This window comes from Macaca nemestrina, chromosome 12 (genome assembly GCF_043159975.1).
Source record: "Macaca nemestrina isolate mMacNem1 chromosome 12, mMacNem.hap1, whole genome shotgun sequence".
In the NCBI taxonomy this organism is placed as follows: domain Eukaryota; kingdom Metazoa; phylum Chordata; class Mammalia; order Primates; family Cercopithecidae; genus Macaca; species Macaca nemestrina.
Genome location: NC_092136.1, coordinates 128,688,005 through 128,709,196, shown reverse-complemented (window position 1 = coordinate 128,709,196; position 21,192 = coordinate 128,688,005). Strand labels below are relative to the sequence as shown.

Here is a 21,192-nt window from a genome sequence, read left to right as displayed (position 1 = left end):
TTTGAGGTTATTGTCAGCATCTTTGAACGTGTGACACTTAAACTTTTTCTTTCGAGGATTGTGGACAAGCCCAGCTTTTATGTCTCACTCTGGATACTTGAGCAGAGATGCATATGGCAGTCCTTACTGAGAGGAAGGAAAGATGGGTATAATATTGGAAGGCATGATGAACCTAGGCAGGTCCCTAGAGCATACTTATCTTCTCTACTTATTGTGAGCCTCCTTAACTGTGAGATCTATAACTGTGGTTCTCATGTGCTTGGCCCGTGGATGGTGGTGTTCTTTCTAGTTTTCTGTTTACCTTTCTGGAGTCTGAGATCAAAAAAAGGACACAAATAAAGCTTCCAATTTGAAAATACCTATTTTTAACTTACTAAGTGGAAACTTTGAGAAAAGTCATTATTACAGAATAATTAGTAAAAAATCACCTTCATTTGGATTCTGCTTTTGGTTATGTAGGTCACGCAGCCTAAGGCAGTGGGAGGGTCTAGGTGTCACCCAGTAGTATGGCAGTCAGATGCAGTGACTGTGCTGCCTGTGATTTCCTGTCTGTACCCTGACTGTAATTAAACCAGCACCAGTACCTGTCACTGGGGTACCAGCCACACGTCTGAGTATGCATAAGTAGAGCTGAACAGCCTGAATATTGGTGCTTTTTATTCCATGCCTGGAGGTCTAGTTGTGTTTTTCTTTTTTAAATACAAGATGGAGACTGAAAGTGAGAGTAGCACTTCAGGGGATGACGGTGTCTTCTGGTTGGAGTCTGAAGTTACAGTCCAGGTGACTGACTGTGAAGAGGAAGAAAGGGAAGAGAAGTTCAGGTAACTATGGAATTCACAGTTCCTTTGTCCTCTTCACTCCCTACCCCCACCCGCACCCCTTTTTCTTCTCTGCATTTCAGTCTCTTTTCCAATAAGACTTTCTGTTTTCTGGGGGAAGGTTTGGAGCTGAAGGGGGCAGGTTTTGAGTTGTATATAGCACTCCTCATTCCAGAACTTGCCCTGGACTTGTAAAATGCATTTTACATGGCTTGTTAGAACACCAGGAGGAGAAGGTGTTAGACAGGTTTTGTAGTAGCCTTTCAGGAATTTCAAGTAGAGACTCATAATGAACTACTACCCCTTCCTGTATCTGATTTGTATCAAATAGATTTGATCTGAATTTGTATCTAATAGATTTTTCTTCCTCTTTTTCTTGGAATGTGGTGTGTGTGTGTGTGTGTGTGTGTGTGTGTGTCTGCGTGCCTGCCTGCTTTGTTGGCCTTATGCATGGGTATAAAAAATTTTGATTAAGTACAGATTGGTTATTTTGTGACTTTGGTCCTTACCCTTGCCTCTAATCTTATATCTCACACCCCCCTTCCCCCAAATCTCTCTTGGATTTTGAATCTCTGGTAGTATTAATAACTTCATAATTGAAGTTTTTAGAGGATGCCTCCTGATGAAGCAACTCTCAGTTTAGTGTTAGTGGTGAAGAAAGATGTCTTAACCAGTTTGTGAGAACAGAACCAGTGTTTCATTCATTCTGTTGTACTGTTGCAAATTTTAAGGGACTTTATTCTGGCTTTTCTTTTTCATTCAGAGTTAGCAATTTAATACTTTTAGAGCATCACAAAATCTCTTGATGAAGTTTGAAGTTTGCACTGCATATCATCACTGCCACTCACGTGCAATTAAACATCTTTTGTAAGTTTACCTATGAGAACTCGGATAGGTGAATATACTATTTTCGTCAGATACTGTCTTTGTGTTTAATGCTGAAAAAGAGTTTCTCCTTTTCTCTAGTCAAAGGATTTCTTTATCCACAAATTTTATTTTTTAAAGTCTAGGTTAAATGATGGAAGGGATTGAATATTGGGAACTCTTGATAACCCTCACTAAATTTTTTACTCAGGGGTTCAAATAAATGAGAAGTATATTTTAAATTTTAAAAGAATAATTTTCAGAGTATAAAAATGAATTATTTTATTAGCATATGATTATTTTTTGTCTGAACTTTCTCATTTTCTCATAATTTTATTTAGCCTTTCAAATTTGAGTAAGTCCCTTCCCTTCCAAGGTATGCTAATTGTTAGTCACATCTTCTGCTTTTTAATATGGTTTGTGTCTTGCTAACAATGAGTAGGAATAAAGTATTTGTTTTGTTTGTAATAAAACTTTTTGACCTGGTGTTCAAATTGTGGAAGTTATTTGGGTATTTGTCAAAGGAAGAAACCACTTGGAACTTATTTCGTTGTTGTTTTTATAACAAATTTGGTACTGTAATCCTAGATTTACTTGTTAGTCAGTGGGCGTCTCTCTCGGATTTTCTTTTGACATTTAAAAGCAAATTTGTGTAAGACTGAGCTCTTCTTTTCCTTGGGAGTATGTGACAGCATTTTCATTCTGAGACACTGAGCTAGTGATGTGTTGTTTAAGGAAACTGTGATACCATAGGGCATTTGTCTTCTGTTTATAGTTGTATTTCCTATCTGAATAGCACCATGGCTCTCCTCAATCAGTTACATCTTTGCAATTTGATCTTATTTTATTTACAAATGTAACAATGAGGTGTGGGCAAGGCCCAATTTCATGTAGTGTTTCTCACACATTCAGCAGTGGGGCATGAGGAAATACGGCAGCAGGGTGGTGTCACAACCTCGTGGTGGCTTCCTGCGAGATGCCTTGCAGGAAAATGGATGTGTGGGTGTGGAAGGGGAAGGATCGGATAGAACTTGCAGCTGTAACCTTGGGAGGACCAAATAGTAGACTCAGTGTGGTATGACCGTTGTTTTTGTAAAATTAATGTAATAATTTAAAAAATGTCTTAATGTGTTTTTGTAAAAATCTCTGCTAATACATGTGACACCAAGCTGTTGTATTGGTTACATTTCCATTCACATACACACACACACAACTAATGAGATGAGGGCAAAAGGTTGTGCACTTTTCTTTTTCCCTGAATAGCTTCTAAACTACATTTTAAATGCACCCCTAAAAGCCTGCTCTTGTGTAAGTTGAGGCACCATGGCTAAGAGAGTAAAGTCACACTGCACCTAGAATGTAGGCCTCTGGTGCTTCCAGGTGCCATCTGCTTTAGGAGGAAGTACTCTCAGAGACAAGTTAATGTTTGTCCAGTAGCTTTTGAAATAGCATTTATTTTTGGACTCAGTTGGATGAAAGGATCCTTTTTATTACATTCTTGCACTATGGGAAGTTGCCAGTCTCCGTCATGGAGGTAGTTTAAACTTGTCTGCCATTGTCTCGCAGATCTCTCATTTTCTGAATCTTACTTGTAGTGTGAAGCTAGTAATCGGTATTATTACCCACCTTGTCATTGTGGCAAAATAATTATTAGACTAGAATATTTAGTCCTTACAATAAAATAGTTCCTAGAGATCATTAGAAAAATCCATCCCTGGATGAGAAGGAGGAATATAAGACAGAAAACAAAAAGCATACATGTTTTAATTCTATCAAGAAAGAAAAACATTATTTAGAAATTGTTATATGTAATGTACTAGGCCATATATATGCCTAGTATATCATATCTACAGTATATCAGTAACTGCTTATCACTCCTATAAAGCAGGTATCATTTTTCCTATTTTCTCGATGAGGAATTTATGGCTCAGGGAGTCACATAGCCCACATTTGTCATGGTAGAGCAAAGTTTTGCGTGTGGTGGAGCGGAAATTTGAACCCAGGTGTAACTGACTTTGAAAGTGAAGACTGATGAAAGAGTTTCGGGGCTATCTGCTGGTAAATGCTGTTTTCTGCTAACTGATAACTTACAAGAGGCTACAGCTGATATCTCAGTTTTGAAATTCGTTTTTTTTTTGAGGAGGTTATGAGCACCAATGATACATACATTATGTGACTATCCTAAAAATGAAGTGATGAACCCAATAAAGTGACTTTAAAAAAATGTGACCTCAGCTGGGTGCGGTGGCTCACGCCTGTAATCCCAGCACTTTGGGAGGCCGAGAAGGGTGGATCATGAAGTCAGGAGATCAAGACCATCCTGGCCAACACAGTGAAACCCCATCTCTACTAAAAATATATTTAAAAAAATTAGCTGGGCGTAGTGGTGGGCGCCTGTAGTCCCAGCTACTCGGGAGGCTGGAGCAGGAGAATGGCGTGAACCCAGGAGGTGGAGTTTGCAGTGAGCCGAGATTGTGCCACTGCACTCCAGCCTGGGCGACTGAGCGAGACTGTCTCCAAAAAAAAAGAGAAAAAAAGATAAAAAAGTGACCTCTAATACACCTAGGAATCATGAAAGGTTCTAGTTGTTTTGCATTTGAAGGTAGAAATGTTTATCGTGTGGTTTTGTTTAGACTTCCCTAATACCACATTATGGACTGATAGCCTGGCAAATATGACATATAATTTGAAGCAGCTACAGAGATGATATAGTGTATAATTGAACCATATTTTTGATCAGGATCTGTAGATGCCCAGATCGCTGATCTTCATGTGTATCTCCATTATTAAGGCAATTCATTTTAAGTGACAAGAAACCTCTGACTCTAGTTAAACTGGATTATTTGGTGAACATATTTTAATTTGGGGGGACAGTGCCTTCATTCATTTATAGCATTATGGAACTAATGATACTTCATGCACTTGATTGTTTGGTTGGTTGCATTATTCATCCTCTACCTCAGGAGTTCTCAACCCCTGGACCATGGACCAGTTATCTTATTTGGAAGGATGCCACAAATTAGAAGCTATTGAGACAGTCTAAGTAGGTAATAAGGGTCTTCACTGTGGTATTATACATCTTCTAGGCTCACAATAGCCTTGAACTCCCAGGCCCAGGCTATCAGGTCGGATCTAGATGATTTCTTTTAATGGCTCATTTTCCCTGGAAGCCCGTCAAACAATTTCAAGATTTTCTGTTTTTATTACTATGCCTGTTCTTTTATCTTGTGCACAAATTCTTGATATCAGTTTTCCCAGCCAGTTTTAATGATCCCAGAAGTATAGAGAGGGAATATTAACAATTAATTGAGGTTGGTCTTGGTGGCTCATAGCTGTAATCCTAGCACTTTGGGAGGCCGAGGCAGGCAGATCACCTGAGGTCAGGAGTTTGAGACCAGCCTGGCCAACATGGCGAAACCCTGTCTTTTACTAAAAATACAAAAATTATCCAGGTGTGGTGGTGGGTGTCTGTAATCCCAGCTATTTGGGAGGCTGAGGCAGGAGAATCGCTTGAACCTGGGAGATAGAGGTTGCAGTGAGCCGAAATCATGCCACTGCATTCCAACCTGGGTGACAGAATGAGACTCCATCTCTAAAACAAACAAACACACACAAAAAAACAAAACAGAAAAACCCAATTAACTGTATGTCCATACCAGTATCACACCTAGACCCATTTTATACTGTGTGGCTTTTCAAAGGCATCTCATCTTTTATAACCTGTTACTTACGATGTCAAAAAAGATGTATATTTTGCCCAAAAAGATATAACTTATATTGCTTTGTAACCTTGAAGAAACATCTAGGATTTACTTTAGCCTGTAAAATGTTATTTTAAAAAATTATTTTTAATTTTGGGGGGTTCCTAGTGGGTGTATATTTTTATGGGGTACATGAGATGTTTTGATACAGGCACACAGTGTGTAATGATCATATCATGGAAGATGGGGTAACCATCCCCTCATGATGGGGTATCCATCCCTGCAAGCATTTACTCTTTGTTTTGTAAATAATCAAAGTTCTTTTTCAGTGTACAATTTTAGTTATTTTTCAATGTACAATTAAATTATTATTGACTATAGTCACCGTATTGTGCTATCAAATACTAGGCCTTATTCATTTACTCTAACTACTTTTTGGACCCATTAACTATCCCCACCAACCCCCCACTATGCCCCCACCACCCTTCCCAGCCTCTGGTAACCATCCTTCTACTCTCTGCATCCGTGAGTTCAATTGTTTTGATTTTTAGGTTACACATATAAATGAGAACATGTGATGTTTGTCTTCCTGTGCCTGGCTTATTTCACTTAACATAATGACCTCTAGCTCCAACCATGTTGTTGCAAAGGACTAAATCTCATTATTTTTATGACTGAATAGTACTCCATTGGGTATAAGTACCACATTTTCTTTATCCATTCATCCGTTGATGGACGCTTAGGTTGCTTTCAGATCTTGGCTATTGTGAACAGTGCTGCAAGAAAATTGAGAGTGCAGATCCTCTTCAGTAGACTGGTTTCCTTTCTTTTGGGTATATGTCCAGCATTGGGATGGCTAGATCATATGGTAGCTCTAGTTTTAGTTTTTTTGAGGAACCTCCAAACTTTTCTTCATAATAGTTGCCTAATTTACATTCCTATCAACAATGTGTGAGGATTCCCATTTCTTCACATTTTGCCGGCATTTCTTATTGCCTTTCTTTTGGATATAAGCCATTTTAACTGGGGTGAGATGATATCTCATTGTAGTTTTGATTTGCATTTCTCTGATGATCAGTGATGTTGAGCACTTTTTCCTGTGCTTGTTTGCCATTTGTTGCTGTCTTTTGAGAAATGCCTGTTCAAATCTTTTGCCCATTTTTAAATTGGATTATTACATTTTTTTTTCTGGTTATTTGGATTCCTTATATATTCTGGTTATTAATCCTTTCTACCATGGGTAGTTTGCAAATATTTTCTCCCTTGCTGTGGGTTGTCTCTTCACTTTGTTGATTGTTTTCTTTGCTGTGTAGAAGTTTCTAAAATACTCTTTTAACACTAAGTATAACATTCACCCAACATACTCTCATCAGTGAATTTAATAGTGATCAGCAGAGTCTGATTTGAACCTCCCTTAATCGCAGAAAATTTCAGGCAGTAATGGAGGCTAGCCATTAGGCTGTCTTCATAATCTGCGAAATGAATCTGTCTTAACCATGGGGCATGCCAGTACAAGGCTTTCTTGGTATTTTAGTAATTAAGCCCTTTGGGATGGAGTCCAAGGTGGGCCTTTCTTGTGTCTATCAGTATGAGTATTTGATGTTCACGAAAGGCCCTAGAGTACAGAAACTATATAAACCTGTATAAAAGTTCCTGGTTATTAGGTTGTTTAATTAAAGTTAAAAAGTTTAAACCCAAACTTAATTTTTCTAACTCTTGCATTTCACTTCGGCACTAAACTCCCTTAAATAGTCAGTGGGACTTTCAAAAATAAATGGGAATCCCTGAAACATTTAAAGCTCTATTTATAAATTAGTCAATTTTCTTTTTTTTTAAATTAAACATGTCAAGTGACTAGGTTAGCAAGGTAATAATCAGAGCAAGCAAAACCTTCCCAGATACTTAATTTTGGAAGTTTCACTATACTTTTCTTTACATTAATGATTAATTTCCCTTTCCATGTTCTCATAATCATACATGTATTTTCTGTATTTGAAAATAAAATAATTTCTTTCACCCAGGTTTTCTCTCTCTCTCTCTCTCGTTCTCTCTCTCTCTCTCTGGTTTTCTCTTTCTGTGTATGTGTGTTTGTGTTTTAAATCGTGGTTCTTTTTTCTCCTCTACTTCTCTTCCTCATAAAGTAAGATCTTTAGGAAACTTCAGCTTCCTCCTCTCAGTCTCATACTTCTGGATGAGACTTTTGAAACTCTTTTTCATCCATTCTGCCTCAGTTTAATGTTTTTTGTTTTTTCATTCAGATTTAATTATTTGTGTCATTGTTTAGTGTTTATGTTGCTTCTTCTCTGTATCACATTCTATCTTAATGTATCTGTTTTGAATCATTTGTATTTGCTTGATATCTTCAGTATTTTTGCTCAGTTAAGTTCTCTGGGTGATGTTCTCTGATTTCTTATATAAGTTTAAATACCAATCTGTTTTTTTCTTTTTCTTTGTAGGTAACATGTTCTTTTTGCCTGAATACTTGTTAAGAGTTTCTTTTTTATTGTTAGTTGTGTATATTTTGTTATCAGTTCTTTAGTTTGGAACTTAGTGAGTTGTTTGGAACTTAGTGACTTTCAGTCTACAGAGTCAAACCTTTGTGTTAGGGAAGAAATTTTGTTGTTTCCTATTATTATTGCCTTTGCCTCTATTAAGTCCCCTTAATCTTTTGCGATATATTTTTTTTTACATTTTACTTTGTGAATTGAAGTTTTTTTTTTACTTGTTCTCTTAGCTCACTAATTTCATCTTCTTTTTTTAATTGTTCAAATTCAATTTGAGTAGGGAAATTATTTTTAAGGGTTCTTCACATATAGATGTAGAAACACAAGGTATTTGTATAATATTAGGTTATTTTCTTTCTTCTTGAGCTTTGGAGCTTTATTCATTCAGTGTACATGTTTTGTTTTATTCTGACTATTCAGAACCTATCTTTTAACTGCTAAGCAAAATATCTACGCTTCTTTGCCCTTTCCCCTACTGTGTTTTCTTCAGTAGCCCTATGATGCATATGGCTCTGCCTTGCTTCTTTTAGGGGCGCACACCCATATTAGGAGCCCTCGTCCTTCTGGTCAGTTGTTAAATTTCTTTACAGGTTAATTTTCCAGTTTTTGTTAGTACCCTGGGGGCAAGCATCTCTCTTGTTGTGGAGAGGAGAGGGATGGGGTATAGCCCTTGAACTTCTGTTTTTCTCTTTAGGTTAGTATGATCCCACTTACCTTTAAGTTTTTCAGTCTTTTTGTCTTTCAGAAGTATATCAAAGTCTGATCTCTGGCCTTCTGGTGCCATCCATACCATTCTGTTAAGGATTTATTTTTTCCTATTTAACTTAATGATTTTTGAGATACTTGGAGAGATTTGCTTCCTTACATATATGCAGTCTAGGACTGGAAGTCCACTGGGAAGTTTTTTTCATAGATTTTGAGGGGAAACTTCTCTGCAGGGAACATTCACTGAGGTAGAATCATGGTGCCTTTCATGCAATTTGGTGGGTCTTAGGAGTGTGAATGGCTGCTTCAGTGTCCTCTTCAGGATGGCGAGTGGGGTCTTCCAGGAAAAAATAGTTTTCCACATCTGGAATGACCAAGATATGGTCAAGCATTCCACTTTTCCTATCTGCAAAACAGGGCTTAAAATAGTGTATCAAACAATAACTAGTGAGAAGATAGAATGGAAGAAAAAGTGCCACTTTCAAGAGCAACAAGGAAGATAAGATACCAGAAATAAACTTAACAACGAACTCTAAAACCTACATGATAAAAGTGTAAAACATCATTGAAGAACGTAAAAGAAGTTTGGAACAGTTGAATAATATGCCTTGTTCATAACTGGAAATATACAGCACCATAAAGGTGTTAGTTTAAGTTAATTTATAAATTTAATGTGATGATAAGAATCCTTTTTAAAAAACTAAATTGATCTTGGCTAAATAATTTAACCAAGAAACTGTAGGAAAAAGAAAAAGAACAAGGGTAGTGGATATAGAGGACTTTTGCAACCAGATGTTGTAGTGTGAAGTCTTAGTCTCAGTAATTAAAACTCGTTGGTTGTGGGACATGAAGAGACGGTATTATGGGGTAGAATGGAAATCCTAGAAATATACCCACATTCGTAGGAACATTTAGGTATGGTAAAGATGACTTCTCAAAAGCCAATGGAGATAATATGTACTATTCAGTAAATAGTTTTGGAGAAACTGCATATTCACCTGTGGAAATAAAGAAAATAGGAATCCTACCTCATACCAAGGATGAATTAAAAATGATCAAAGATTTAAATGTACTACATGAAAACATAAAAATTTTTAAAAGAAGGCTGGGTGCAGTGACTCATGCCTGTAATCCCAACATTTTGGGAGGCTAAAGTGGCAGGATCCCTTGAGGCCAGGAGTTTGAAAACAGCCTGGTCAACATAGCAAGACCCTGTCACTACAAAAGAAAAATTAAAAACTTAGTCTGGCATGGTGGTACATGCCTGTAGTCCCAGGTATTCAGGAGACTGAAATGGGAGGGTCTCTTGAGCCCAGGAGTTTGAGGCTATAGTAAGCTATGATTACACCACTGCACTCCAGCCCTGGTGACAGAGTGAGACCCTGTCTCAAAACAAAACAAATCAAAAAAGTTAATAGAAAGCATAGAGAATTAAAACAATTTTTTTCTATAATAGGAAGGCATTTTTAATTATGATTTAAAGCAGTTAAAAAAAACAAAGCCATGAAGGAAAGGGTTGAGAAATGAGGCTACATAAAATATAAAACATCTACATTACAAAAAACAAAATAAGCAAGGACAAATGACAACCTGGGAAAAATACTTGGAACTCATATTACAGATGAAGGATTAATCTTAATATACAAAGAACTAAAAATGGTTAAGAAAAAGTCCAACAACCCAATAGAAAAATGGGCTAATATATAAAAAGAATTTTTTTCACTGTTCAAAATTTGTTTTTCAGATAACTTGTACATATATAGAATGACATAGAAATGTATAAACTTATTGTAGCGTTGTTTGTAATAGCAATAGATTGGAAATAATTTATTCAAGTATCCATCAGTAGGGGATTAGTTAAATAAATTATGGAATAGCTACACAGGGGAACATTATATAGTTGTAAAAACATCAAAGAAGTTCTATGAATTGATATGGAAAGTCTCCAGGAAAAGTTAGAGGAAAACAAGGTATACAACAATGTGTAAACCGACTAAGGAGCAGCATATTTACACGTTACTTTTATACTCTGTGTGGATGTATTTTTTTCATTCATATGAATAATTTATGTATAAATATATACAGCTATAGTAATAAAGTTTGGAAGAATATATAGGAAATTGATTACCTGGGCAGGTAGAGAATTTAATGGGTTGGAATTGGGCAGATTGGAGACAGGGATGGAAGTAATTTTTCTTTATATACCTTTTTGATTTGTGTATGATTCGGTTGTAATACCTATGAAGAATTATAGTATATAAGATATTTTGAGTGGGAAGTGACCAAAACTGAATTCCAACTGGCTTCAGCAAACCTCTGTTCCATCGTCACCACCAATATAACTGTCCCCATCAGTGTTAGAGAGTTAGTTTCTTTATTTTATAGGAATTCTGGGAATATTAGATTTATGTAAGTGATTATTAGTCCATATAGGCTAACCAGAACAGAGTTCCTGTATTTTAAGAGGCTTTGCAATCTAATTTATTAATATCCTCTGAAAGTAGGAAAATTTGTTGCACCCTATGATAGCAGATAATTGCTTTTATCAGTTCCAGGCACACACAACGCTGGTAGTCTCAGATTTATATCATCAGCCATGGGTAAAATGAATAGAGAACACCAAACTGAGCACTTAGGACATGTCTCAAAGATCTGTTCCCTCCAGTGGAATTGAGGCATATTTCTACACAGACAGACAAAAATTGACTACCAAACCAAATTCTCCGTTGCTGACAGAGAGTAGATATCAAAATGGTCTGACCATAAAACAGACTTCCAGCCATTGTTGCCACCAGTGGATAGTAACTATTGCAGAACCGGAACCAAATTTGGCAAAGAACAAGAAATAAAAACAGATCGGAAGAGTAAAAAGAGAAAGACATGCTGCTTGGAATTTATTCCAGGGACCAAGAAAAGAGATGCCTGGGAGTGAACAGTCCCTGAGGGGCAGTTCCTGGGCAATACGCTGTATTTGTCTTGAGAAAGAAATGTGCTTGGACTTCTCTGTGGAACTTCAGCATTGTCAAGTGTAATTTTTCATAAGTTATAAGCAGGAATCTCATGCAAATAAAATGAATACATGACAGATATTTACATAATTTCCTAATGAAGGAAACAGCAAGATGATGAGGCTGGTTCCCATAATCTTTCAATTTGGGAGAAGTAGTTTTCTCTCCTATTTTTCATTTTCATTGAGTGCATTCAGGTTTAAATCTGAAGATGTTTTACAGAAAACTCTGGTAAAAAATACAGCAGTAGGTTACTTAGGTTTTATGGTTGTCAGTCCTTAACTACAGCTTTTTTGTTAGATATGAAACTACATTCAGACACCTTAAGGATAAAATTTGTCCATAATTTTAAAAGCATAGAACAAGAGAGTCAAATAAATGGATACTAAATTTCTTATGGAGTTGATTCATCATTACATGGCCCATAATGTATATAAATATAATTTTTACACCTCTTAAACTGTGTAACATTTACCAATAAACTTTTACACTTTGAGGCATAACACATGTAAAGTCTACAAATCATAAATGTACAGCTTGATAAATTTATACATAATATATACCCAGATAAACACGACCCAATCAAGGTATAGATTATTTCTACCATACCGCAAAACCCTTGTCCCTTCTAGTCAGTACTTCTCCCAAAGATAACTATTATTCTGACTTCTGTCACAGTAGATTAATTTAGCTTGAACTTAATGCCAATAGAATTATATACCATGTACTCTAATGTCTGATTTCTGTTGCACATTTATGAAATTCATCTACTTTTTGCAAATTCCTTTTTATTTATGAGTAGTCTATTGTACAAAAAATATTAAAAGTATATCTTGTGTTGTTGATATATTTTTTGCCTTAATAAATAATTGTATATAGTGATATATGTAAATACACTTGTTTTTTTACATATTGACCATGTAAACCAGTGATCTTGCTAACTTATTAATTTTAAATTGCTTATAGAGTCTTTTAGATTGTTTATTTACATGTCATGTCTTCAAATAAAGAAAAATGTTTTCCTTTCCAATTTTTACATTTTTTCTTGCTTTTTTCCCCAAGTGAATAAGACCTCAAGTACAGTGTTGAATAGAAGACCACATTCTTGTCTTGTTCATGATCTCAGTGGGAAATCATTCAGTATTTCAGTGTTAAGTGTGATGCTTAGCTGTATTTGTGTTTTTCATTAATTTTCATTAAAATATTTTAAAGAATTTATGAATAGGTATTAAATTTTACCTATTGAAATTATATGTGATGGATTACATTTATTGATTTGCGTATGTTGAACCAGGCTTGCATCCCAGGGATGAAGCGAACTTGATCGTGGTAGATAAGTTTTTTGATGTGCTGCTGGATTTGATTTTCCAGTATTTTATTGAGGATTTTTGCATTGATGTTCATGAGAGGTATTGGCCTCAAGTTTTCTTTTTTTGTTGTGTTTCTTTCTGGTTTTGGTATCAGGATGATGCTGGCTTCGTAAAATGAGTTAGGGAGGAGTCCCTCCTTTTTAATTGTTTGGAGTAGTTTCAGAAGGAATGGTACCAGCTCCTCTTTGTACCTCTGGTAGAATTTGGCTGTGAATCCATCTGGTCCTGGGCTTTTTTTTGTGGTTGGTAGGCTATTAATTACTGCCTCAATTTCAGAGCTTGTTATTGATCTATTCAGGGATTCAACTTCTTCCTGATTTAGTCTTGGTAGGGTGTATACATCCAGGAATTTATCCATTTCTTCTCGATTTTCTAGTTTATTTGTGTAGAGGTGTTTATAGTATTCTTTGATGGTAGTTTGTATTTCTGTGGGGTCAGTGGTGTCCCTAAACATTTTTTATTGTGTCTATTTGATTCTTCTCTCTCTTCTTTATTAGTCTAGCTAGTTTTTGTTGTTGTTGTTGTTTGTTTGTTTATTTTCAAAAAAACAGCCCCTGGATTCCTTGATTTTTTTTGGAGGGGTTTTCATGTCTCTATCTCCTTCATTTTTTCTCTGATCTTAGTTATTTCTTGTGTTTTGCTAGCTTTTGGATTAGTTTGCTGTTGCCTCTCTAGCTCTTTTAATTGTGATGTTCGGGTGTCCATTTAAGATCTTTCTAGCTTTCTGATGTGCGCACTTAGTGCTATACATTTCCCTCTTAACACTGCTTTAGCTGTGTTCCAGATATTCTGGTATGTTGTCTCTATTTGTTCTCATTTGTTTCAAAGAACTTCCTGATTTCTGGCTCAATTTCCTTATTTACCCAGGGGTCATTCAGGAGCAGGTTGTTCAATTTCCATGAAATTGTGTGGTTTTGAGTGAGTTTCTTAATCTTGAGTTCTAATGTGATTGCATTGTGGTCTGAGAGATTGTTTGTTGTGATGTCAGTTCTTTTGCATTTGCTGAGGACTGTTTACATCAAATTATTAATTGTAGTCATTTTTAGAATAAGTGCCATGTGGCACTGAGAAGAATGTATATTCTGTTGTTTTGGGGTAGAGAGTTCTGTAGACTTAGGAACCAAAAACAAAACCACATAATTATCTCAAGAGATGCAGAAAAGGCCTTTGATAAAATTCAACATCCCTTCATGTTAAAAACTCTCAATAAACTAGATACTGATGGGACATATTTCAAAACAATAAGAGCCAGTATCATATTGAACCCACAGCCAGTATCATATTGAATGTACAAAAGATGGAAGCATTCTCTTTGAAAACCAGTACAAGACAATGGTGCCCTCTCTAACCACTCCTATTCAACATAGTATTGGAAGTTCTGGCCAGGGAAGTCAGGCAAGAGAAAGAAATAAAGATTATTCAGATAGGAAGAGAGGAAGTCAAGTTGTCTCTGTTTGCAGATGACATGATTTTATATTTAGAAAACCCAGTCATCTTAGCCCAAAAGCTCCTTGAACTGATAAGGAGCTTCAGCAGTCTCAGGATACAAAATGAATGTGTAAAAATCCCAAGCATTCCTTTATATCAACAATAGCCAAGCAGAGAGCCAAATCATGAATGAACTCCCATTCACAGTTGCTACAAAGAGAATAAAATACCTAGGAATACAGCTATCAAGGGATGTTAAGGGCCTCTTCAAGGAGAACTGCAAACCACTGCTCAAGGAAGTAAGAGATGACACAAATAAATAGAAAAACATGCTATCCTCATGGTTGGGAGGAATCAATATTGTGAAAATGACCATATTGCCCGAAGTAATTTATAGATTCAATGCTATTCGCATCAAACTACCATTGACATTCTTTACAGAATTAGAAAAAACTATTTTAAATTTCATATGAAATCAAAGAAGACTCCATATAGCCAAGACACTCCTAAGCAAAAAGAACAAAGCTGGAGGCATCACGCTACTTGACTTCAAACTATACTACAAGGCTACAGTAACCAAAACAGCAGGCTACCAAAACAGACATATAGACCAATGGAGCAGAGCAGAGACCTCAGCAATAACACCACACATCTACAACCCTCTGATCTTCGACAAACCTGACAAAAAGAAACAATGGGGAAAAGATCTATTCAGTAAATGGTGCGGGGAAAACTGGCTAGCCCTATACAGAAAACTGAACCTAGACCCCTTCCTTTCACCTTATATAAAAATTAACTGAAGATGGATTAAAGACTTAAAGGTAAAACCCCAAACCATAGAAGAAAACCTAAGCAGTACCATTCAGGACATAGGCATGGACAAAGACTTCATAACAAAAACGCCAAAAACAATTGCAATAAAAGCCAAAATTGACAAATGGAATCTAATTAAACTAAATACCTTCTCCACAGCAAAAGAAACTATCATCAGAGTGAACAGGCAACCTATAGAATAGGAGAAAATTTTTGCAATCTACCCCTCTGACAAAGGTCTAATATCCAGAATTTACAAGGAACTTCAAACATATTTACGAGAAAAAGACAACCCCATCAAAAAGTTGGCAAAGGATACGAACAGACACATCTCAAAGGAAGACATTTACGTGGCCAACAAACATATAAAAAAAGCTCAACATAACTGATCATCAGAGAAATGCAAATCAAAACCACAGTGAGACACCATCTCACACCAGTCAGAATGGCGATTATTAAAAAGTCAGGAAACAATAGATGCTGGTGAGGCTGTGGAGAAATAGAAACACTTTTACACTGTTGGTAGGAATGTAAATTAGTTCAATCCTTGTGGAAGACACTATGGCAATTCCTCAAGGATCTAGAACCAGAAATAACATTTGACCTAGCAATTCCATTACCCAAAGGAATATAAATCATTCTAATATAAAGGCACTTGCACACATATGTTTATTGCAGCACTATTTACAACAGCAGAGACATGGAACCAACCCAAATGGCCATCAATGATAGACTGGATAAAGAAAATGTGGTACAAATGTACCATGGAATACTATAAAGCCATAAAAAGGAATGAGATCATGTCCTTTTCAGGGACATGGACAAAGCTAGAAGCTGTTATCCTCAGCAAGCTAACATAGGAACAGAAAACCAAACACTGCATGTTCTCAGTCATAATTGGGAGTTGAACATTGAGGACAGATGGACACAGAGGGGAACAACACAGATCGGGGCCAGTTGAGGGGTGGAGGGTGAGGGGAGGGAACGTAGAGGACGAGTCAGCAGATGCAGCAAACCACCATGGCACATGTATACCTATGTAACAAACCTGCACGTTCTGCATATGTATCCTTTTTTTTTTTTTTTTAAGAAGAAATTAGAAATTTTATATATATATTTCCCTTTAACAGTGTGGTCAATTACAGGGCTTGATTTTAGAACGTTAAATCAATTTGCATTTTGAACTAAAACTCATTCGGTCACTATCCTTTTTGTATATTACTGGGTTTGATTTTATATTTTGTTTAGGAGTTTTATAACTATGTTCATTGTATCAACCTATAATTTTCTCTTCTAGTAATGTCTAGCTTTTGCTGTAAAATCTGGCTTGGCCTTATAAGATAGATTGGGAAGTGTTCCTTTTATTTTTATACTTTGGAAGAATGTTTATACAATTGTTATTTTTTGCTTGTATGTTTAAAAGAATTCAGTGAATTCATTTGGGCTTGGAGTTTCTTTACAGATTAATTTTGTTTAATAGCTGTAGGACTGTACAAATTTTTTTGTTTATTGTTTCAGTTTTGGTGAATTGTGTTCTTCAGAGGATTTGTTCTGTTCATTTCTTTTTTTTTTTTTTTTTTTTTTTTTTTTTGAGACTGAGTCTGGCTCTGTCGCCCAGGCTGGAGTGCAGTGGCCGGATCTCAGCTCACTGCAAGCTCCGCCTCCCGGGTTCACGCCATTCTCCTGCCTCAGCCTCCGGAGTAGCTGGGACCACAGGCGCCCGCCACCTCGCCCGGCTAGTTTTTTGTATTTTTTAGTAGAGACGGGGTTTCACCGTGTTAGCCAGGATGGTCTCAATCTCCTGACCTTGTGATCCGCCCGTCTCAGCCTCCCAAAGTGCTGGGATTACAGGCTTGAGCCACCGTGCCCGGCTCGGATTTGTTCATTTCAATTAAATTCTCAACTACATTGCAGTAAAAATGTTCATAGTTAGCCTCAGAATCTTTCTTTCTTTCTTTCTTTGAGACAGAGCCGCACTCTGTGGCCCAGGCTGGAGTGCAGTGGCGCGATCTCGGCTCACTGCAAAGCTCCGCCTCCCGGGTTCATGCCATTCTCCTGCCTCAGTCTCCTGAGTAGCTGGGACTACAGGCGCCTGCCACCATGCCCGGCTAATTTTTTGTATTTTTAGTAGAGATGGGGTTTCACCGTGTTAGCCAGAATGGTCTCCATCTCCTGACCTCGTGATCTGTCCGCTTTAGCCTCCCAAAGTGCTGGGATTACAGCCGTGAGCCACCACGCCCGGCCTGGCCTTAGAATCTTTTTAATGTTCACAGGCTTTCTGTTTATGGCTCCCTTTTTATTATCTCTATTGTAGATTCTCCATTTTTTTTATTGATCAGACTTCTAGGGATTGTTCATTTTATTAATCTTTTAAAGAATCAACCTTTGGATTTTTCTTTTATACACTTACTCTCTATTTTATTGATTTGTTATTTAAACATTTTAAGATACTTTCCTTGAATTAATTTACTATTGTTTTTCTAGCTTCTTGTGATAGAAGCTTAGAAGTATTAATTTTTCAAGTTGTCTCATTTCCAATATGCATTTAGAGCTATGAATTTTGCTAAACACCTCTTTAGTTGTATCCCACACATTTTCATCTATTGTATTTTCATTATCATTCACATAAAAAGACTTTCTAATTTCCATTGTGATTTTTTGTATTTGATTTATGAGTTATTCAGTATTGTGTTTCTTAATTTCCAAACACTTAGAGGAATTTCTAGTTATCTTTCAGTCATTGATTTTTAGTGCAGTACTGTGGTGGTCACAAAATGTGATTCATTATTTAAATTTTTTGAATTTGTTGAGACTTGGTCTTCTAGCATTTAGTCTATTTGTAAATGTTTCATACACGCTTGAAAAGAATGTGAAAGAAAAAAAGAGTTTTGTAGTTGTTGGGTTTAGTGTCCTGTGTTAGGTTCACATTGGAAAATTGAATTGTTCAAGTCATATACTTATGGTTTTGTCTGCTTATTCTATCTTATTGAGAGAGAGTTGCTAAAGTCTGCAACTGTGATTGTGAATTTTATCTATTTTTTAGTTCTTTCAACTTTATGTATTTTGAAGCTGTGTTATTTTTTGCATACAAATTTTGTTTACAGTTTATTGCATATAAATTATGTTAACCAGTTAATTTGATGCTTTTATGAAACGTCCCCCTTTATCTCTAGTAATACATTGTGCCTAAGGTCTACTTTGCCCGATGTAATATAACTACACTAGCCTTGTTTGGCTAGTGTTTACATGGTATCAATTTTTGTAATTCTTCCATTTTCTACCTTTTGGTGTTGTTATATTTAAAGTATGTCTCTTAGGATATAGTTGTTGCTTTTTATTTTGAGACAAGTTCCTGCTCTGTCACCCAGGCTGGAGTACAGTGGTGTGAACACGGCTCACTGCAGCGTTGACCTCCTGGGCTCAGGTGATCCTCTTACCTCAGCCTGTGGATTTGCTGGGACCACAGGTGTACACCATTTCACCTGGCTAATTTTTTTTTTTCTATAAGTTCTAGGGTGCATGTGCACAACGTGCAGGTTTGTTACCTATGTATACATGTGCCGTGTTGGTGTGCTGCACCCATTAACTTGTCATTCACATTAGGTATATCTCCTAATGCTATCCCTCCCCACTCCCCCCACCCCACGACAGGCCCTGGTGTGTGATGTTACCCTTCCTGTGTCCGAGTGTTCTCATTGTTCAGTTCTCACCTATGAGTGAGAACATGCGGTGTCTGGTTTTTTGTCCTTGCAATAGTTTGCTGAGAATGATGGTTTCCAGCTTCATCCATGTCCCTACAAATGACATGAACTCATCCTTTTTTATGGCTGCATAGTATTACATGGTGTATATGTGCCACATTTTCTTAATCCAGTCTATCATTGATGGAAATTTGGGTTGGTTCCAAGTCTTTGCTATTGTCAATAGTGCCACAATAAACATACATGTGCATGTGTCTTTATAGCAGCATGATTTAAAGTCCTTTGGGTATATACCCAGTAATGGGATGGCTAGGTCAAACGGTATTTCTGGTTCTAGATCCTTGAGGAATCGCCACACTGTCTTCCACAATGGTTGTACTAGTTTACAGTCCCACCAACAGTGTAAAAGTGTTCCTATTTCTCCACATCCTCTCCAGCACCTGTTGTTTCCTGACTTTTTAATGATCGCCATTCTAACTGGTGTGAGTGGTACCTCATTGTGGTTTTGATTTGCATTTCTCTGATGGTCACCTGGCTAATTTTTGTTTTTTTTTTTTTTTTTTTTTTTTTACAGATGGGGTCCCACTGTGTTGCCCAGTCTGGTCTTGAACTCCTGGGCACAAGTAATTTGCCCATCTTGGCCTCCTGAAGTGCTAGGATTATAGGCATGAGCCACTGCACCCAGCAGTTGTTGGTTTTTAAATCCATTCTTATAGTCTTTGTATTTTAATAGGGATCTTCAAGTCCATTTACTTTTTTTAATTAATAGAAATCACATGCCATGTGATTCACTTTTAAAGTGTACAATTTAGTGGTTTTTAATATATTCACAAAGTTATACGAAAACCACCATTATCTAATTCTAGAACATTTGAGAAAGAAATCCCTTACCTGTTAGTAGAATTCTCCATGTCTCCATCTCCCCAGCCTCTGGAAACAACTAATACACTTTTTATCTCTATGGGCTTGACTATTCTGAAAATTTCATATATAGAGAATTATATGATTTGTGGTCTTTTGCAACTGACGTTTTATTTAGGATAATGTTTTTAATGTTTATCCCTGTGGTAGCATGAATCAGCACTTCATTCTTTTTTAATGACTGAAACATATTTTATTTTGTGTACCTAGTGCATTTTGTTTATTTATCTTTCAGTTGCTGGGCATTTGGATTGTCCCTGCTTTTTGGCTATTATGAATAATATTGCTATGAATATTCATGTACAAGTTCTTGGTAGACGTATTTTTATTTCTCTTGATTAAATACCAAGAGTAGAATTGCTTGGTCATTTGGTAATTCTCTGTTTAACATTTTGAGAAACTGCCAGTCTTTTCCACAGTGGCTGTGCCATTTTACATTCCTTCCAATAATGAATGAGAGGTCTGATTTCTCCATATCTTTTCCAGCTAGTCTGCTTGCTTTCCAAATTATTAATGTGCTTGGATTTAAGTTTACCATTTTAATATTTGTTTTTATTTGCCTTGTTTTATTTCTTATCTTATTCTTTATTTCCTGCCTTCTCTTAGATTAATATGTATGTTTTATTATTTTTTATTTTTCAAAATTCTTTTCCTTTTCCTCTATCAGCTTTTTAGTTATACATTTATTTCTCATTCTTTTAGTGCTCACTATAGAGACTGCAACATATATCTTTGACTTATTTAGTCTTCCATAAAATAGAACTTTTTTCACTTCTTAACCAATAGAGAAATCCTAAACTGTTTGACTGAATGTACATTTCTTATCCTTTATGTTTTTAATGTTTATATATTGTAAACTTCATAAGACATTATTTTATGTTTATATAGTATTTATATAGTATTTACTTATATTTCCCCGTTTTTGCCCTTTGTTCTTTTCATGTGTTTCTGCAGTTTTTGAATCAGTTTTCTTCAATTAGGAATTCTCTTTACTATTTCTTTTATTGCAGGTCTCTTGGTGGTAACTTTTTTCAGCTTTCATTTGTAAATAATTTGTTTTACCCGCTTTCAAGATGGTTACTTTGGTGAGGTAGAAGATTCTAGGTTGGAAGTATTTTTCTTTTAGTACACTGAAGGTTCATTGCATTGTTTCTTTTCCATTGAAATGTCTTCTCACATTGGTATTGCTTCTTGGAAGTCAACTTTAAAAAATTCTCTGGCTGCTTTTAAGAATTTCTCTTTGTGTTTGTTTTTTAGCAGTTTGACTGTAATTTACCTATGGTTTTAATTTTTTAAAATTCTGCTTGAGATTTATAGAATTTCTTTGAATCCTTAGTTTGATGATTTCATCAGTTTTGA

The 21,192-nt window shown here is 36.2% G+C and overlaps 1 protein-coding gene across 8 annotated transcripts in view; it reads left to right on the top strand.

The window, feature by feature from the left end:
• LOC105476208 (Rho GTPase activating protein 32) overlaps positions 1-21,192 on the top strand; it is a 308,635-nt gene that overhangs the window by 86,746 nt on the left and 200,697 nt on the right. For 2 of the 8 annotated variants that reach the window (XM_011731903.3, XM_024791081.2), the window contains exon 1: positions 1-821. This exon is cut by the window's left edge. The exons of 3 other annotated variants lie outside the window; for them this stretch is intronic. In XM_011731903.3, the coding sequence (XP_011730205.2) occupies positions 664-821 (158 nt within the window). In that variant the 5' untranslated portion in view covers positions 1-663. Of the gene's footprint in view, positions 822-18,472; positions 18,678-21,192 lie in introns of those variants that run through there. 3 more of the 8 variants (XM_071075803.1, XM_011731906.3, XM_011731909.3) reach the window with 3 other exon arrangements.